Source organism: Elephas maximus, chromosome 9 (genome assembly GCF_024166365.1).
Source record: "Elephas maximus indicus isolate mEleMax1 chromosome 9, mEleMax1 primary haplotype, whole genome shotgun sequence".
Taxonomy (NCBI): domain Eukaryota; kingdom Metazoa; phylum Chordata; class Mammalia; order Proboscidea; family Elephantidae; genus Elephas; species Elephas maximus.
The window spans coordinates 62012435-62027010 of NC_064827.1; the positions used below are offsets into that span (position 1 = coordinate 62012435).

Below are 14576 nucleotides of genomic sequence, written 5' to 3' on the forward strand. Positions count from 1 at the left end.
TCAGTTTTCTTCTGTCTGGATGATGAGGTAATGAAGGCCTGTTATTTGCCCTCCATCAGAACAAGTGAATTCTTGGATGCCCTCAGTTTCTCCTTGATGTTGTTAGAATTGTTTCTTTGGATGTTAGGTTGTTACCAGTAGGGTGATCTGTTGGACGGAGGGGATAGTGGCAAAGAAGAACACCAGGACCCCGGACAGCCCTGTCAGAGAAACTTGGCCTCGTTCTTCTCTGTACTGGGACAGAGTGTGGCCTGGCTTTCTTCTTGTTTTAGCTGCTCTCCTGTCTGGAGAGATCCCTGCCCTTAAGAGCTTGCAACCCTGCCTGCTTTATGCTTGGCAGACCGACCCAGGGCAGCAGAGCCAGGTGCCTTCATGTTTCTCTGAGCTTTTTGCTGAATTTCTACTCCTCACAAAGAAAAAAAGCATGTAGGTTAGGGTGACCTCTGCTGCTGTTCCTCGCGGTGTATCAGCCTGTGCCCTCATACATAGCAACAAGAGAGCCTGGTGGTCCTTGTTTGCTCCAAGGTCCGCTCTTCCCCATCTCCTGCCAGTTGCACTTCCAAATTAGAGCATGGGGGCGGGGGGCGGGGGAGGCCCTCAGGATATTTTCTACTTCTTAAGTAACTTTAACATAGTAGCAACCTTAGGTAATCTCAGGAACATGGGTTAAAGATACCTCTTAATTATTTTTTCAGTTGTGTCCCACTTAAATCTAGTAGAAAGTCTTTGAAATTTTTAGCATTTGGATGGCACCATTTCTTAATTTGCCGTATGGACGTGACTCCAGTCACTGTATCCACCACCCCCACCTCTTGTTTTTTTCTTTCCCCGTTTTTCCCTCCCATTTTTTAGGTTGTTTTAAGTTAGTATCTGGGGGGTGGAAAGAGGGAGAAAACCAAAGCTTATGCTCACTTCACTGAGATTATCTAGAAGTGTATATTTGTAATTTTTAAATGAATGTGTAACATTCTATCTTATTAATGTGAACATGATCATTTCCTGCTTATTGAGCCTTTGGGGTTTTTCCAGGTTTCCCTGAGTTCTTTGTTATGAACATCTTTTTTTTTTTTTGGTGGCCTCGGGTCGAATATATCAAGCACCAGTACAAGTTTACGAACATGTTTTAAGCAGAACATTTTTCTGATTTTCTCTTTGAACTTATTCTCCAAAGTGGGCTTAAATTTACAACAAAATCAACAATTGAGAGTATTCAGTTCAGTGTGTGTAGGACGTATTCACTTACCAAGCACCTCCTGTGTGCCTGGCACCGAGGAGGTAAATTAGGGGCAAACCAGGTACAGTCTGAGCATTCAAAGAGCCCTTCTTCCCGCCATAACTGCTGGCTCTCAGGCTTTGTTATACTCTTCTGAAACTAGAGAATCCTGTTGCTCACATTCCTCTAATAGTATCAGAAAAGAAATTAGATTATTTTAGTATGACTGGTTTTTATTAAATCCACATTGGTTTCTTTTCATAAACCATATGTTTAATATGGAAGTTTGCCGGTAATTTATGTTAATTTAATAACTGTCTTGTGACTGGTTGGCCGTAATGGCGGATCGTAACACTGAAGTTCTTTGAATCAGAGGGGTTTCTGAAACAGTCTAGCTTTGTATCCCTCTTCCTAGGTTAAAAAATAAAAAGATGAGGGGAGGGAGAAGAAGAAATTCTCTTATAACTGAAACCTAAATGGTGAGAATTGATACTTGGGAGCAGTGGATAGTTGTTGTCATTTGTTTATCAACTGTACAGTTTAAACTCTCACAAGGGCTACTGGAGATAGCTTTTACTACACTAAAATCATTAAGGAAGATGTATCTGAGGCATGAACTGTGACTCTCAATACAAATTTTGTTGGCAGCAGCATTTATTGTCTACTGTGAACCTAGCCCTATGGTCTATAAGATGATGCAAGACGTTTGTAATCAACTTCATTTTTTTATTTTTGAGCATGTGTTCATAATGATATAGTATCTACCATGTTCCAGGTAGCGTTCCAAGTGCTTCCATGTGTTAACTAATTTAGAAATCACACTGCTAGTAAATCGTTCTAAACAGGGCAGCCTGGCTCAGTCAGCCTCAGTTTCATTTTCAGTCAGCAGACGATTATTGAGTGCCTTCAGTTGGCAAGACTGTATGTTAAGGGATTGACTTGGGTCATTTCTAAGACTCATTCATTCATTCATGAAGTACTCTTACTGAGTGCGTAGTATATGACGGGATAGAGCAGTGAACAAGATCTCTATTCGTATGGACTTCACAGTCTAGTGGGGAAGCAGACAGCAATCAGTCAACCAATGTATATAATAAATTTTCAGGTAGTAATAAGCCCTGCAAAAAGAAGACAGGGAAGAGGCTAGAGAGCAATGGAGAGGGCATGGATATTTTCAGATTTTGTGGGCTGAGAATGCCTCTCTGAATAGGTGTCACTTGAGCAGAAACCTATTTGAAGAGAGGAGCCAGCCACATAGGAATTGGAGGGAGGGGGGTTCCAGGTAGAGGGAATGGCAAATCCAAAGGCCTTGAGGTCAAAATGAGCCTGATCAGTTCAGGGTCTAGACAGAAGACCAGTGTAGCTAGAGTAGGATGAATAGGGGGAGAATGCCAGCTATGAGGTCAGAGTGAGCGATAAGGGCCAGATTGTGTTGGGCCTTGTAGGTTATGGTAGGGAGTTTGGCTTTTACTCTGAATGTGATGGGAGTGACATGTGATTTACATTTTTAGAAGAGCACTCTGGCTGCAGTATGGAGAACTGACCAACCACACTGACCCATTGCCGTTGAGTCGATTCCAACTCACAGAGCTGACTACAGGGTAGCAAAAATAAAACAGGAGGCTTCTGTGTCACAGCAACGGATTCCCTGGCTTCTAGCATCTCTGATTCATATTGGTCATAGAAGTGCTGCTACCACTTAACGCCTGCATTAGAGCTCAGAGCTCTTAGTGTAGCAGACATGGCTGCTGGAAGACTCTACTGAGCAGAGGAGCCCGGGCCATTCAGATCGGCCAACTCCCTGCCCATTCCCCCTAAGGTTTTCTTAATCTCCCTTCATGTTTGTTTCTTTTGGGGACTGTATCTTCAGGGGAGTCATTTGTGGAGTAGCTTGTATTTTAAATTAAGACCCTAAGGGTAAAGGTTAAGGTTAGCTTTCTCTGACTGACTTCAAAAGCAGAATCTTCATGTTTACCGCAAAGGATTTATGGTCAGAGAATAGAGATGAGGGGGCAGTATTGGGCTGGAAAAAAAATACACAAAGGGCCTTTGGCTTGGTAAGGAACCCTGAATCAGGAACCAGAAACCCTTGGCACAGCAATTACTAACTTCAATACATTGGTAAGTTACCTAACCTTTTCAAGTCTGCTTCCTTGTCTGTAGAGATAATATCTGGCCCCCTAGCCTCACAAGGTTGTCATGAGTTGCAGTGGAATAAGAGCAAGGAAGCACTGTGCACAGACACGCCATGGGAAATTGAGGGGTTAGTGTCACTGTTTATGAAATGACAGGTGTCGTAGCTCGTAGGCTAAACCCTTACGCTCAGTAATATTCCACATAACATTCCAGGGTAAGGGGTGTGGGTATTTTCCCTACCCGTGTAGTCCTAGAAGGAAAGAATCTGGATTGTGCAACAAGATTGACAGATTCTTCTCCTCCTCCAACCCTAGTAACTGATTTGAGAACTACTTAACTTCAAACTGTCTGGCCAAGACATTTTAGACCTCTGTGTAAACTGTTCCTGGAAAGTTATTGACTCAGGTCTCCAGAGCAGAGGTCAGTGGAGTTGGCTTGGAGTCATTCCTAGACCTGGGGACAGACAGTTACACTCACGTAACACATGCACACACAGAGATGAACAAGACCCAGTTCTAGTCACTGGGGGCTCACAGTGTTCATGGATAAGTTAGACATGTAAGTAAATTATTAAAACTGTGATAACTGCTTCAGTGTTTTCAAAGTATAGATAAAGGAGTGACTAATTCAAGTCAAGGAAGGATTCCAAAAGGAGGGGACTCTGAGCAGCACCCTATAAGTTGTGCGGAGACCTCTATGTGGAAAAAAAAAGAGAAGGGCTTTCCAAGCAAAGATGAGGGGTATGAAATATGAAACAGCATTGTGGCTTCTGGAAACTGGTGTGAAGGGCATACATGAGGCATAATGAAAAACGTGGCTGCTCAGATTAGTCCAGGTTGTATTGTGGAAAGCCCCAGTCTGAGTTGATGGTGGTTTATCTGACTTAAAGATTTTGAATTATTTCTTTTGTGCAATGTTTAGCCACCGATAGAGCTATTCTGAGGCCCAGTGAGCTATTTTTGGTAAAGAGCAAGGCTGGGTCCTTGCAATGCCTAGCATGGTGCCTTACCTGATGTCAGTATTTGTATATTTACTGAAATGACGAAGACATCATGGTTATCTCAGAGTTGCAGAGAAGATGATGTCTCCTCCCAGATCCCCAGATACTGGGGTTTTGGCACTGCATGTCCTGTGGTCTGCGTGTTGAGAAAGCAATCAGGTTGGCGACATTCTGCTGTGGTAGGTTCTGCAGTCATGTCCACGCTGAGAGCAGCTGCCCAAGGGTCTGACTTCCCAGCTAACGAGCCCCTGATCTGCCATGCAGTCAGAAACATAGCTGAGAAGAAGTGGAGAGGAGGAGGCATCTGCTACCATGAGTACCTTCTGTGAAAATGGTAGCCTTCCAGTAATTACATATATATATTTGATATGGCATAAGTAAGTATGTGATTAAATTATCTGTGGTCAGTGGAGATGGGAGGCAAAGGAAGGTGCCTTTTTTGTGCTTCCCTCTGCCTGTCCCAGCCCTTTTCCAGCTGTCCCACGACCAACTGGCGCTTGTGAATATGACTGCTTGATTGACTTCCCATTTCCTGTATGTTCTCTTGACTAGCGATTAGGTTATATCCAATCTGAATAGCTACAAGAAGAGAGAATACAGGGGGAAAAGCACTTCTCCATCCCCAGCCTGTCCTCTGAGAACCCACAGGTCAAGAATATTTTCCTGCATTCCTGACCAAGGCCTTTTCATGGTATTATTTCATTTTCTTGCCACATCTCCTAGTCTTTATGTCCTAAAAGATTCCAAAGTGACATTCAGAGGCCTTTTACAAGTAGGCAGGGCTCTGTTCTATTATCAAATCTGAAAACCAAAAAAAGGTAACTAAAGATGGGGTCTTTTAAATTTTGCAGCCCTTTTGGGATATTGTATGAGCATGGTTTATTTAGGTGTCTGTCTTCCTACTAACCCCTAAATATAAAGGTCTATAATTTCTCATCTTCCCTTTCTTTCCTGGCATCTGCCCTTCTACTTTTTTCTCTTTTAAAACCCTTTTTATTATGGCAAATTTAAAACATGTGCAAAAGAGAGATAAATGAACCATAAGTACCATCTTTAACCATTGTCACTCATGGGCATCTTGTATCATTTATGTTCCTTCCTACTGCATTATTTTGAAGCAAATCCCAGACATCATATCATTTCATCCATATGTTCTTACATTTTTCTAAAAGATGAAGACTTTTGTAAAATCATAATACTTCCATTATTACAACTAATGATTCCTTAATATCATCAAATCACAGAACAACATTCAAATTTCCCTGAATATCATGAAATCTTTTTTAACCTTTTGTTTTAATCAGCATGTAAGTTTGCTTCATTGCAAATGGTCAATATGTCTCTTAAGTTTCTTTTCATCTATCAGTGCCCCTCCTATTCCTGTCCCTTTTTTTTTCCTTGTAATTTATTTATTGAAGAAACTGGGTTTTTGGTTCTCTTTAGCTTCGCATAGTGTATATTTTACTGATTGCATCCTTGTTATATCATTTAGCATATTCATCTCTCCTCTCTATTTCCTGTAAATTGGTGAAGTATCTAGATACTTGTTCAGGACTCAGACTCAATTTTTTCAGGCATACTTTGTAGGTAGTAGTATGCACTTCAAGGAGCCCTGGTGATTCAAGTGGTTGTTAAGCTCTTGGTTGCTAAACAAAAGGTCAGTGGTTCAAACCCACCAGCTGCTCTGTGGGAGAAAGATGTGGCAATCTGCTTCTGTAAAGATTACTACACTGGAAACCCTATGGGGCAGTTCTACCCTGTCCCATAGGGTCACTATGAGTAGGAATCAACCCAATGGCAATGGTTGGGGTTGGAGTATGAACTTCTTTCAGGAGGCACATAATGTTTGATTGTCTCTTTGTGATGAGTGACTTGTTTCCTCTAATGTTCACCTGGGCCCAGGTGGTAGTCTTGAGAATGTGGGAAAAATAGTATGTGGTATGCTCACTGAGTTCTTTTTCTGTAGAATTCTGATGATGGTGAAAGATACTACATTTTTTGTCCATTCTTGAACTATTTGCTAATGTTGGTTCTTCCAGTGCTTGCTGGAGGATGAATTGGCATGAATTTGGTGTAGAGCACTGTGATAGTTTTTACTGATTATAAAAGATATGTTCACTAAAGAAATGTAGAGTAAGGAGAGGCTCAGAATTTTTGAAAGTCACTTACATGTTCCAGAATGCTGCTTGGTTCATTTATGTATTCAAGAATGCAGCTTGGTTTGGGTAAATTGGCTACATTTGCTGATATTTTCCAGGTGTGTGTTTTCATTTAATTTTTAAGATACATTTTTTCTTCTTTTAGGATCTCATTTTGCCCAATGGTGGTACTCCAGCAGGTACTTCAAGTCCAGCTTCTTCATCTTCCCTTCTTAACAGACTTCAACTTGATGATGATATTGATGGTGAGACCAGAGATCTCTTTGTCACGGTTGATGATCCCAAGAAGCATGTGTGTACAATGGAGACCTACATCACATATAGGATTACCACGAAAGTAGGTCCCTTCATTATCCTCTGCCCATGATGAATGGTCTTGGAGAATTAGAGTCCTACTTCCGTCATTCTTGCCTTTGCTTTGTTCCCTCCTTTTTTACAACTCCGTTAATCTTTATTTTGACTTTTAAGATAATTGAAGATTGTGGATGTGGCTTTTTGATCGAATGGATGTGTTTAGATTAAAATTATTATACTAGTTTATCTTAAAATGAAGGAGTGTGACTAAAATATTTCAGATAAAACACTTAATCCCTACACTTTCACTTATTTTCTATCATGATACTATTTAATATGTTATGTATCACATTACTCTTGAAATTTATGACTCATCATATCAACATAAATCTCTGTGATGAGACCATGATTGTAATTTGGCCTAATAGGGGTCGATGGTAGAGGGAGAATGAATAGGAGAAGGGTGGGAAATAATATTTATTGATTTCCTACTATGTGCCAGGCAGGTAGTGGGCAGGGTACTCGGGTTTAAATGATTAATTTCCTAAGACATACATCTTTTAGTCACAATTTTGCAGATGAGAAAACTGAACCAGAAAGTTTAAGTTAACTTGCTCAAGGTTACAAAGTTGGTAATCAGGATTCTGACTTGAATTTGTAGGACAATAAAACCCATATTTTTAAACCCATACTCTTTACTTAATTCTGTTTATGGAAGAATCATTTTAATCTAATATATCATTGTTTTTTACTTTTGAAAATAATTTTTGAGTATTTAAAATAGTTCTAGTGTTTTAGATCTACAGCAGAGTTTCTCAACTTTGGCAGTGTTTTGACATTTTGGACTGAATAATTCCCTTCGTCGGCAGCTGGCTTGTTGTAGGATGTTTAGTAGTGTCCCTGCTTCTACCCACTACATCCCAGTACTATCCCTTCTACTAGTTATGAAAACCAAAAATGTCTCCAGACATTGGCATATATTCCCAGGGGGACAAATATCGCATCCAGTTGAAAACCATTGATCTAGAGATGGATATCTACATTATTAGGGAGAAAATTCACATTATCACCTGACGTTTTTGACTAAAGAATTTTAGCCAGCAAACAATCCTATTTTTTGGTTACTCCCCCTCCTACCCTACCATGTTGTTGTTGTTGTTAGGTGCTGTCAAGTTGGTTCCGACTCATAGTGACCCTGTGTACAACAGAACAAAACACTGCCCTGTCCTCACAATTATTGCTATATTTGAGCCTATTGTTGCAGCCACTGTGTCAGTCCATCTCACTGAGGGTCTTCTTCTCTTTTGCTGACCCTCTACTTTACCAACCATGATGTCCTTCTCCAGGGACTGGTCCCCCCCGATAACATGTTTTGTCCACTTATCATGATGTTGCTTATTGGTCCAGTTGTGAGGATTTTTGTTTTCTTTATGTTGAGGTGTAATCCATACTGAAGGCTGGGTGGTCTTTGATCTTCATCAGTAAGTGCTTCAAGTCTCCACTTTCAGCAAGAAAGACTGTGTCATCTGCATACCTCAGCAATCCTGATGCTGTGTTGTTCTTTATATAGTCCAGGTTCTCGGATTATTTGCTCAGGATACACATTGAATGGAAACCCTGGTGGCTTAGTGGTTAAGAATTTGGCTGCTCACATGAGACCATACGGGCAACACCTGCCCCAAAGCAAAGATGAGAAGGCAGGAAGGGACAGGAAAACTGAATGAATGAACACGGGGAACCTGGCATGTAAAGTGGAAGAGTGCTGACACATTGTGAGGATTGCAACAAATGTCACAAAAAATTTTGTGTATAAATGTTTTAAAGGGAAACTAATGTGCTCTGTAAACTTTCACACAAAGCAGAATAAAATATTATATATATAGCTCCAAAAAATAAAAGAATTCAGCTGCTAACCAAAAAGTCAGCAATTCATATCCACCAAGCACTCCTTGGAAACCCTATGGGGCAGTTCTACTCTGTTCTATAGAGTCACTATGAGTCAGAATTGACTCAACAGCGACAGGGTTGATTTTCTTTTTGGTATACACACTGAGTAAGTATGGCGAAGGGATACAACCCTGAATGCACACCTTTCCTGATTTTAAACCATGCAGTATGCCCTTGTTATGTTTGAATGACTGCCTGTTAGTCTATGTAGAGGTTCCTTATGAACACAATTAAGTGTTCTGGAACTCCCATTTTTCTCAATATTATCTATAATTTGTTATGATCCACACAATCAAATGTCTTTGTATAGGCAATAAAACCCAGGTGAACTCTTCCTGGTATTTTCAGTTTTCAGCAAAGATCCATCTAACATCAGCAATGATATTCCTCGTTCCACATCCTCTTCTGAATCTGGCTTGAGTTTTTGGTAGTTCTGTAACCGTTGATGTATTGATGTATTGCTACAACTGTTTTTGAATTATCTTCAACAAAATTTTACTTGTGTGATATTAATGATATTACTCAATAATTTCTGCATTCTGTTGGATCATCTTTCTTTGGAATGGGCACAAATATGCGTCTCTTCCAGTCAGATGGTCAGGTAGCTATCTTCCAAATTTCTTGCCGTAGACGTGTGAGCACTCCCAGTGCTGCATCCGTTTGTTGAAACATCTCAGTTGGTATTCTGTCAATTCCTGGAGTCTTGTCTTTTGACAGTGTCTTCAGTGCAGCCTTGGACTTTTTGGTAGAGTGATTTTGTATTTCTTCCACCTTCTTTTGATGCTTCCTGTGTCGTTCAATATTTTGCTCATAGAATACCTTCAAAATTGCAACTTGAGGCTTGAAGTTTTTCTTCAATTCTTTCAGCTTGAGAAATGCTGTGCATGTTTTACTTTTTTGGTTTTCTAACTCCAGGTTTTTGTACCTTTCATTATAATACTACACTTTGTCTTCTCAAGGTACCTTTTGAAATCTTTTGTTCATCTCTGTTACGTGATCATTTCTTCCATTTGCTTTAGCTACTCTGTGTTCAAGAGCAAGTTTCAGTGTCTCTTCTAGCATTCACTTTGGTCTTTCTTTCCTGTCTTTTTAATTACCTTTTGCTTTCTTCATGTATGATGTCATCCTACAACTTGTTTGGTCTTTGGTCATTAGTGCTGAGTGTATCAAATCTGTTCTTGAAATGGCGGGCTGTCGTGGACTTGTTTTAATTTTCTTCAGCTTCAACTTGAACTTGCATATGAGCAATTGATGGTCTGTTCCGCAGTCGGCACCTTTCTTACTCTGACTGATGATATTGAGCCTCTCCATCGTCTCTTTCCACAGATATAGTCAATTTGATTCCTGTGTGTTCCATTTGGCAAGGCCCACATGTATAGTCACTGTTTATGTTGGTCAAAAAAAAGGTATTTGCAATGAATATGTCATTGGTCTTGGAAAATTCTATCATCTGATCTCCAGTGTCATTTCTATCCCCAGGGCCATATTTTCCAGCTACTGGTCCTTCTTTGTTTCTGACTTTTTGCATTCTGATCCCTGGTAATTATCAATGCATTTTGATTGCATACTTGATCAATTTAATTCTGCAGAAATTGGTAAAAATCTTCAATTTCCTCATCTTTGGCCTTAGTGGTTGGTGCATAAATTTGAATAATAGTCCTATTAACTGGTCTTCCTTGTAGAAGTGTGGATGTTATCTTATCACTGACAGTATTGTACTTCAGGATAAATCTTGAAATGTTCTTTTTGACAATGTGTGCTGTCTGTGCCTTTCCTCTTCAACATGTCATTCCCGGCATAGTAGACCATATGATTGCCTGACTCAAAGTGGCCAATTCCAGTACATTTCAGCTCACTAATGCTTAGGATATCGATCTTTATGTGTTTCATTTCATTTTTGATGATCTCTAATTTTCCTAAATTCATATTTTGTACATTCCATGTTCTGATCATTAATGGATGTTTGCAGCTGTTTCTTCTCATTTTGAGTCATCCCACATCAATAGATGAAGATCCCAAAAGCTTGACTCCAACCACGTCATTAAGATTGACTCTACTTTGAGGAGGCAGCTCTTCCCCAATCGTATTTTGAGTACCTTCCAGCCTGAGGGGCTCATCTTCCAGCACTATATCAGACAATGTTTTGCTGCTGTTCATAAGGTTTTCACTGGCCAATTTTTCTAGAAGTAGATAGCCAGTTCTTTTTCCTAGTCTGGAAGCTCAGCTGAAACCTGTCCACTATGGGTGACCCTGTTGGTATTAGAAATACCGGTGGCATAGCTTCCAGCATCACAGCAACATGCAAGCCACCAGAGTATGACAAACTGACAGACAAGTGGTGGCCCAACCACATACCACATAGTAAAGAAGGAATAACAGTTATTTTTACAAGTTTAATAGATGAAGTTGCCTTTGCTGATGGTGTTGAGAAGCACTGACGAACATCTCTCTCTTCTTCTACTGTGCCTTTTAGCTTTTCCGTTGTAGAAAAAAATTCTACATTTTGAAAGTCTAGTAGATTTTGTACCAGTTTAAATCTTTGGGAAGAAAAGCAGAGAAATGAAATCCATCTAAATTTTGTTTCTTTGTCCTTCATTGTATGAAAGTATTACAATTTAAAAATTATGCAAGTAATATAAATACATTATGGTAAAAAAAATTAATACTAAAGAACAAATAGAGTAAAAAAGCGTGAGCCTTCCTTAACTCTTCTCACACTGTTCTGACCAAAAGCAACCATTGCAAAAATTCAGTGTGTGTCCTTCGAATCCTTTTTCTTTGTGTTTATACATACACATATATGTTCTTGTTGTTGTTAGGTGCCGTCGAGTCAGTTCTGACTCATAGCGACCCTATGCACAACAGAACGAAACACTGCCCTGTCCTGAGCCATCCGTACAATCGTTGTTATGCTTGAGCTCATTGTTGTACCACTGTGTCAGTCCATCTTGTTGAGGATCTTCCTCTTATCCACTGACCCTGTACTCTGCCAAGCATGATGTTGTTCTCCAGGGACTGATCCCTCCTGACAACATGCCCAAAGTAGGTAAGACCCAGTCTCACCATCCTTACCTCTAAGGAGCATTCTGGCTATACTTCTTCTAAGACAGATTTGTTGGTTCTTTTGGCAGTTCATGGTATATTCAGTATTCTTTGCCAACACCACGATTCAAAGGCATCAATTCTTCGGTCTTCCTTATTCATCGTCCAGCTTTCACACGCATACGATGTGATTGAAAATGCCATGGCTTGGGTCAGGCGCACCTTAGTCTTCAGGGTGACATCTTTGCTCTTCAACACTTAGTTTATTTTTATATTTTTTATTGTGTTTTAAGTGAAAGTTTACAAATCAAGTCAGTCTCTCACACAAAAGCTTATATACACCTGGCTACATATTCCCAATTACTCTCCCCCTAATGAGACAGCCCCCTCTCTCCCTCCACTCTCTATTTTCGTTTCCATTTCGCCAGCTTCTAACCCCTTCTACCCTCTCATCTCCCCTCCAGGCAGGAGATGCCAACATAGTCTCAAGTGTTCACCTGATCCAAGAAGCTCACTCCTCACCAGCATCCCACTCCAACCCATTGTCCAGTCCAATCCATGTCTGAACAGTTGGCTTCAGAAATGGTTCCTGTCCTGGGCCAACAGAGGGTCTGGGGGCCATGACCACCGGGGTCCTTCTAGTCTCAGTCAGACCATTAAGTCTGGTCTTTTTATGAGAATTTGGGGTCTGCATCCCGCTGCTCTCCTGCTCCCTCAGGGATTCTCTTTTGTGTTCCCGTCAGGGCAGTCATTGGTTGTAGCCAGGCACCATCTAGTTTTACTGGTCTCAGGATGATGTAGTCTCTGGTTCATATGGCCCTTTCTGTCTCTTGGGCTCATAATTGCCTTGTGCTCTTGGTGTTCTTCATTCTCCTTTGATCCAGGTGGGTTGAGACCAACTGATACACTTAGATGGCTTCTTGCTAGTGTTTAAGACCCCAGACACCACTCTTCAAAAGTGGGATTCAGAATGTTTTCTTAATAGATTTTATTATGCCAATTGACTTAGATGTCCCCCGAAACCATGGTCCCCAAACCCCTGCCCCTGCTATGCTGGCCTTTGGAAAAAAAAAAAAAATTTTTTTTTTTTTTTTTTGGCCTTTGAAGCATTCAGTTTATTCAGGAAACTTCTTGGCTTTTGGTTTAGTCCAGTTGTGCTGAGCTCCCCTGTATTGTGTGTTGTCTTTCCCTCCACCCTAAAGTAGTTCTTACCTACTATCCAATTAGTGAATACCTCTGTCCCCTCTCCCTCCCTCCCCCTCTCGTAACCACAAAAGAATGTTTTCTTCTCAGTTTAAACTATTTCTCAAGTGTTTATAACAGTGGTCTTATACAGTATTTGTCCTTTTACAACTGACTAATTTCACTCAGCATAATGCCTTCCAGGTTCCTCCATGTTATGAAATGTTTCATAGATTCCACACTGTTCTTTATCGATATGTAGTATTCCATTGTGTGACTATACCATAATTTATTTATCCATTCATCCATCGATGGGCACCTTGGTTGCTCCCATCTTTTTGCTATTGTAAACAGTGCTGCAATAAACATGGGTATGCATATATCTGTTCGTGTAAAGACTCTTATTTATCTAGGATATATTCCAAGGAGTGGCATTGCTGGATCGTATGGTAGTTCTATTCCTAGCTTTTATAAGGAAGTGCCAAATCGATTTCCAAAGTGTTTGTGCCATTTTACATTCCCACCAGCAGTGTGTAAGTGTTCCAGTCTCTCCACAGCCTCTCCAACATTTATTATTTTGTGTTTTTTTGGATTAATGCCAGCCTTGTTGGAATGAGATGAAATCTCACTGTAGTTTTGATCTGCATTTCTCTAATGGCTAATGATCGTGAACATTTCCTCATGTATCTGTTAGCTACCTGAATGTCTTCTTTAACAAAGTGTCTATTCATATCTTTTGCCCATTTTTTAATTGGGTTGTCTTTTTGTAGTTGAGTCTTTGCAGTATCACGTAGATTTTTAGAGATCAGGTGCTGATTGGAAATGTCATAGCTAAAAACTTTTTCCCAGTCTGTAGGTAGTCTTTTTACTCTTTTGGTGAAGTCTTTGGATGAGCATAGGTGTTTGATTTTTAGGAGCTCCCAGTTATCTAGTTTTTCTTCTGTATTCTTAATAATGTTTTGTGTAGTGTTTATGCCATGTATTAGGGCTCCTAACGTTGTCCCTATTTTTTCTTCCATGATCTTTATCGTTTTAGGTTTTTTATTTAGGTCTTTGGTCCATTTTGAGCTCGTTTTTGTGCAGGGAGTGAGGTATGGGCCTTGTTTCATTTTTTTGCAGATGGATATCCAGTTATGTCAGCTCCATTTGTTAAAAAGACTGTCTTTTCCCCCATTTAACTGTTTTGGGGGCTTTGTCAAATATCAGCTGCTCATATGGGGATGGATTTATGTCTGGATTCTCAATTCTGTTCCATTGGTCTATTTATCTTTTGTTGTACCAGCACCAGACTGTTTTGACTACAGTGGCGGTATAATAGGTTCTAAAATCAGGTAAAGTAAGGCCTCCCACTTTGTTCTTTTTCAGTAATGCCTTATTTAGCCGGGACCCCTTTCCTTTCTGTGTGAAGTTGGTGATTTGTTTCTGCATCTCATTAAAGAATGTCATTGGGATTTGGATCGGAATTGCATTAAATATATAGATCGCTTTTGGTAGAATAGATATTTTTATAATGTTAAGTCTTCCTATCCATGAGCAAGGTATGTTTTTCCACTTATGTAACTCTCTTTTGGTTTCTTGCAGAAGTTTACTGTAGTTTTCTTTG

General features: G+C 40.1%; 1 protein-coding gene across 4 annotated transcripts in view; it reads left to right on the top strand.

The window, feature by feature from the left end:
* The window catches only part of SNX30 (sorting nexin family member 30), a 142433-nt gene that overhangs the window by 49410 nt on the left and 78447 nt on the right, over window positions 1–14576 (top strand). For 3 of the 4 annotated variants that reach the window (XM_049895648.1, XM_049895649.1, XM_049895650.1), the window contains exon 2: window positions 6654–6845. The exons of the other annotated variant lie outside the window; for it this stretch is intronic. In XM_049895648.1, coding sequence (XP_049751605.1) covers window positions 6654–6845 — 192 coding nt within the window. The remainder of the gene's footprint in view (window positions 1–6653; window positions 6846–14576) is intronic. 4 annotated transcript variants of the gene reach the window in all.